Below are 3,547 nucleotides of genomic sequence, written 5' to 3' on the forward strand. Positions count from 1 at the left end.
AAATCATAATGTGATATGGCCTTGTCAATCTTTTCAAAGAAATTTATATTCTTTGGGATTTTTCAGCAGATTCTACAGAGTTTCTACAAGGATTGATGTTGACTGGCACTGCACAAGTTTTGCAAGAAGGTAGAAAATACAGAACAAGGTTAATAATTGGGCTTAATATCAGAGTGTCCTACTCCAGGCAGTAAACATCTTACCTCAGCCTTTAAGGTTTTCTCCAATATTTGATTGAGCCACAGGGTAAAGCATATCATGTACTCATTGCTGAACTGCCATTCTCAATGTCTTTTTCACTTTCAAATACCTTTGAAGTCCTACAGGACTCCATGATTTGCAAAAGAGTTCTGCATTCCCTTTCAAAAATGATTTGGTGGTGATGAAGTCTAAATATTTAACACAACTCAAAACTGATTACTTAATGCTAAGCATAACTAAGTCAGTACTAAAATTTAGGAATATACAGACCCAGTGTGCACTATGGTTTAATAGCTACTGATTTTATTAGTGGGTTTTTAATGCTTTGAATGTGGAATTTTAAAAACTGAAGCATGGTTGACTTACAATTTTGTGTTAGTTTCTGGTATACAGTAAAGTGATTCAGATGTACATATATATATTCTTTTCCATTATGGTTTATCACAGCATATTGAATATAGTTCCCTGTTGTATACAGTGGGACTTTGTTGTTTATCCATCCTATATACACTAGTTTGCACCTGCTAACCCCAAATTCCCACTCCAACCGTCACCACCTCCCACTTCCTTGGCAACCACAAATCTGTTCTCTATGTCTGTGAATCTGTTTCTGTTTCATAGATAAGTACATTTGTGTCATATTTTAGATTCCACATATAAGTGATATCATATGGTATTTGTCTTTCTGTTCTGACTTTGCTTAGTATGATCATCTCTAGGTTCATCGATATAGCTGCAAACGGTATGGAATTTTTGGATAATTTTTTAAAGGGTATCATGTTTATCAGATGGATTTCAGACAGTGCTTGACATAAATTAAAAGGTATTTGTATTAAATTGTTCAGAATATGTCTGTAACAGTAAAATCTCCCACTTTCTATTATGGTGGGAAATCTTATATTGTAGAAGCAGCACAACTGTTTAATCTGAGTCTGGAGACTTTATGCTACAAATAGAGCTAGGAAGAATTTAAATTTTAATTCATTCTGTAGTACTATTTAGATTTCAAAAATATATCCTTTATCTTTGCTCAAAACTTATAATTTTCTTCTATTTCTATTATACCCCAGAGTTGCTTGTACAAATTATGTACTAAATAAATGTATTTTATATTGTTGCATGAACAATGATTCATGAAAAACAAGGATTTTCAATGCAGATTATGGACATGATTGTTAACAATGAAATATTATCGATATACTATAAAAATAAATATGGAATCTTTATCCATATCTAACAGATGCAAGCTAAAAATTGCTATAAGTAATATAATAGTAGGAATAATACAAATCTTTCTGAGAAATATTTCTTAGAAAGGTCCATGAGTGATTATGCTGTTATAAGTGGTATCTAACTGTGGAATAAATCCCCATGCAATTTTGAACTTATTAGAGTATAAGTATAAATATATAATCAATTTATATTAAAAGATAAATATACTTACTAATCTCTTTCCAATTATCTATACACAATGAGTCACTGGATAAGTTGAGTGTGTTGATGATTGGTTAGAAGTGTGTGTGTGTGTGTGTGTGTTTGTATTTACACCTGCTGTGTAAATGTATATGCATGTGAAATTTATATTCTGAATTTGCATTTATATTCCCTTTTTCCTATGACACAATTTTTTAAATTAGATCATCTTTCAATTCAACCACCACCTAGTTCCACTAGCTCACAAACTTTTCATGTTAAAATTTGACAGGTTTATTAGTCATGTTGCTGGATTAACCCAAGCTACAATCCAAAACCTATCATAATAATCATATATTGTAGACATTTATTGTTTACCGCTAAAGGAATAAAGCTGAAATTAATTACTCTTCAAAGTAAAACTTAAGAAATTAAAATAATTGTGGCTGTCGGTTCGAGCATGGTCGACAACACGGGCGCCACCGAGGCCCGGGGGGACGGGCTGCTGGGGTTCCCACTTCCGCCGCCACGGATTCGCTCCTGGCCGTGGTGGTTTCCTGCGCAGGAGCTGAAGAACCCGCTGGTGTTTTCTTTGGAGGCGTGGCTGACCGACTCGATCTTCGGCCCAGACCGAGCCGTGAGTTCCGGAAATGGAGTGGATGAGCCAGGCCCTGCTGACGGTGGACGCAGTTCACGCCGGGAAGTTGGTGGAAATCACCGTCTTCGGGCGGCCAGCTGTCCAGCGCCGGGTGAGGAGCGTGCTCCTGAGCCTGGCGTCGAGTCACCGGGAGCAGCGCGCCCGAGCTGAGAACATGGAACAACTCGAGGAGTTCTTGAAGGCCCAGGCACCAGGTCCCCAGGTCCCCCAGAGTACTGTTGCATAAGTGCTCTCCGGGGCATGCGAACAGCCCTCCTTCCGCTACTAAAGTTCAAGAGAAGCAAATATCCTTAAATCTGTGCATTTATTTTTTTCCTGTATCTCGATGGATAGTGGTTTGATTATTTTGCTGCAAACGTGAGTTTGTAGTGCCATTCTAGTAAATAAATGAATTTCCTTTTTTCCAATGGCATAAAGATCTTGGCTCACTCAAAATTAAGCAAATATATAAAAAATTGACTCTGTTCATTCATATTTTGATGCAAGAGGCTGACAGATGGTAGGTTTATTTTTGGTTTTTTCTTAGTTTCTATCGTTTTGAAACTACTAACCCTTTTATGATTTTATGGTCAGAGTCAGGCCCTTATGCACAGGGGGCAGAAATGCAGGGTCAGTCTGCTTTGGGTTTCTTTTGCATCATTTGTTCTCAAACTTTAATGTGTGTAAGAATCACCTCGAGAGCTTGCTAAAACACAGTTTCTTAGCCCCTTTTCCACTGATTCTGATTCAGTACATTGGGCCCATGAATATGCATTTCTAACAAGCTGTTAGGTAATGCCAGTGCTTCTTCTCTGAACCTCTCACTTTTAAGCTGGTGTTTGGTCCCTGAGTAGCAATCAGTGGACCCGTGTGTTTTCTTGGAGTGGAGTCTCTGACCGCGCACGTGGGTGGGCATTCCAACATGCAAGCTGAGGTGATCAGCATTCATTCTGCTGGTGCTGTGATTTACCAGAAGGAGCCACGGTAATGGGCAGCTTGTGCATTGGCAGGTGGCCTTCCAGCCGGCTGTCTCTTCTGCCCCCTTCCCCAAGCAGGTGTCCTGCATGGGCTGGGTTGTTTTTCCATTACCCTTTACAATGCTATGACCAATCTGTGCAAAACAGTTCCAATCCCATGCTGCTTCCACTTTCAGGAAGCAGAATTCTTGGAGGAATGATTGCCAAGAACTCTGTGGCTTTAGACACAAAGTTGGAGTTGATTTAACTCATGCAGTTTCTTCACCCCTTAGCAGTAATGGATTCTAGCCGTTTGCAAGGATTTTAAACACACAGATAC

The 3,547-nt window shown here is 38.8% G+C and overlaps 1 protein-coding gene across 1 annotated transcript; it reads left to right on the forward strand.

The window, feature by feature from the left end:
* The first annotated feature begins 2,074 nt into the window (after positions 1-2,074).
* Positions 2,075-2,498, forward strand: LOC114903466 (oocyte-expressed protein homolog). Its single transcript, XM_029236275.1, is given in 2 exon segments — positions 2,075-2,254; positions 2,256-2,498. Coding segments are annotated over 2 exon segments (423 nt in total).
* Positions 2,499-3,547: the final 1,049 nt, after the last annotated feature.

Source organism: Monodon monoceros, unplaced genomic scaffold (assembly GCF_005190385.1).
Source record: "Monodon monoceros isolate NGI ecotype Baffin Bay Population unplaced genomic scaffold, NGI_Narwhal_1 Super_Scaffold_21, whole genome shotgun sequence".
In the NCBI taxonomy this organism is placed as follows: Eukaryota; Metazoa; Chordata; class Mammalia; order Artiodactyla; family Monodontidae; genus Monodon; species Monodon monoceros.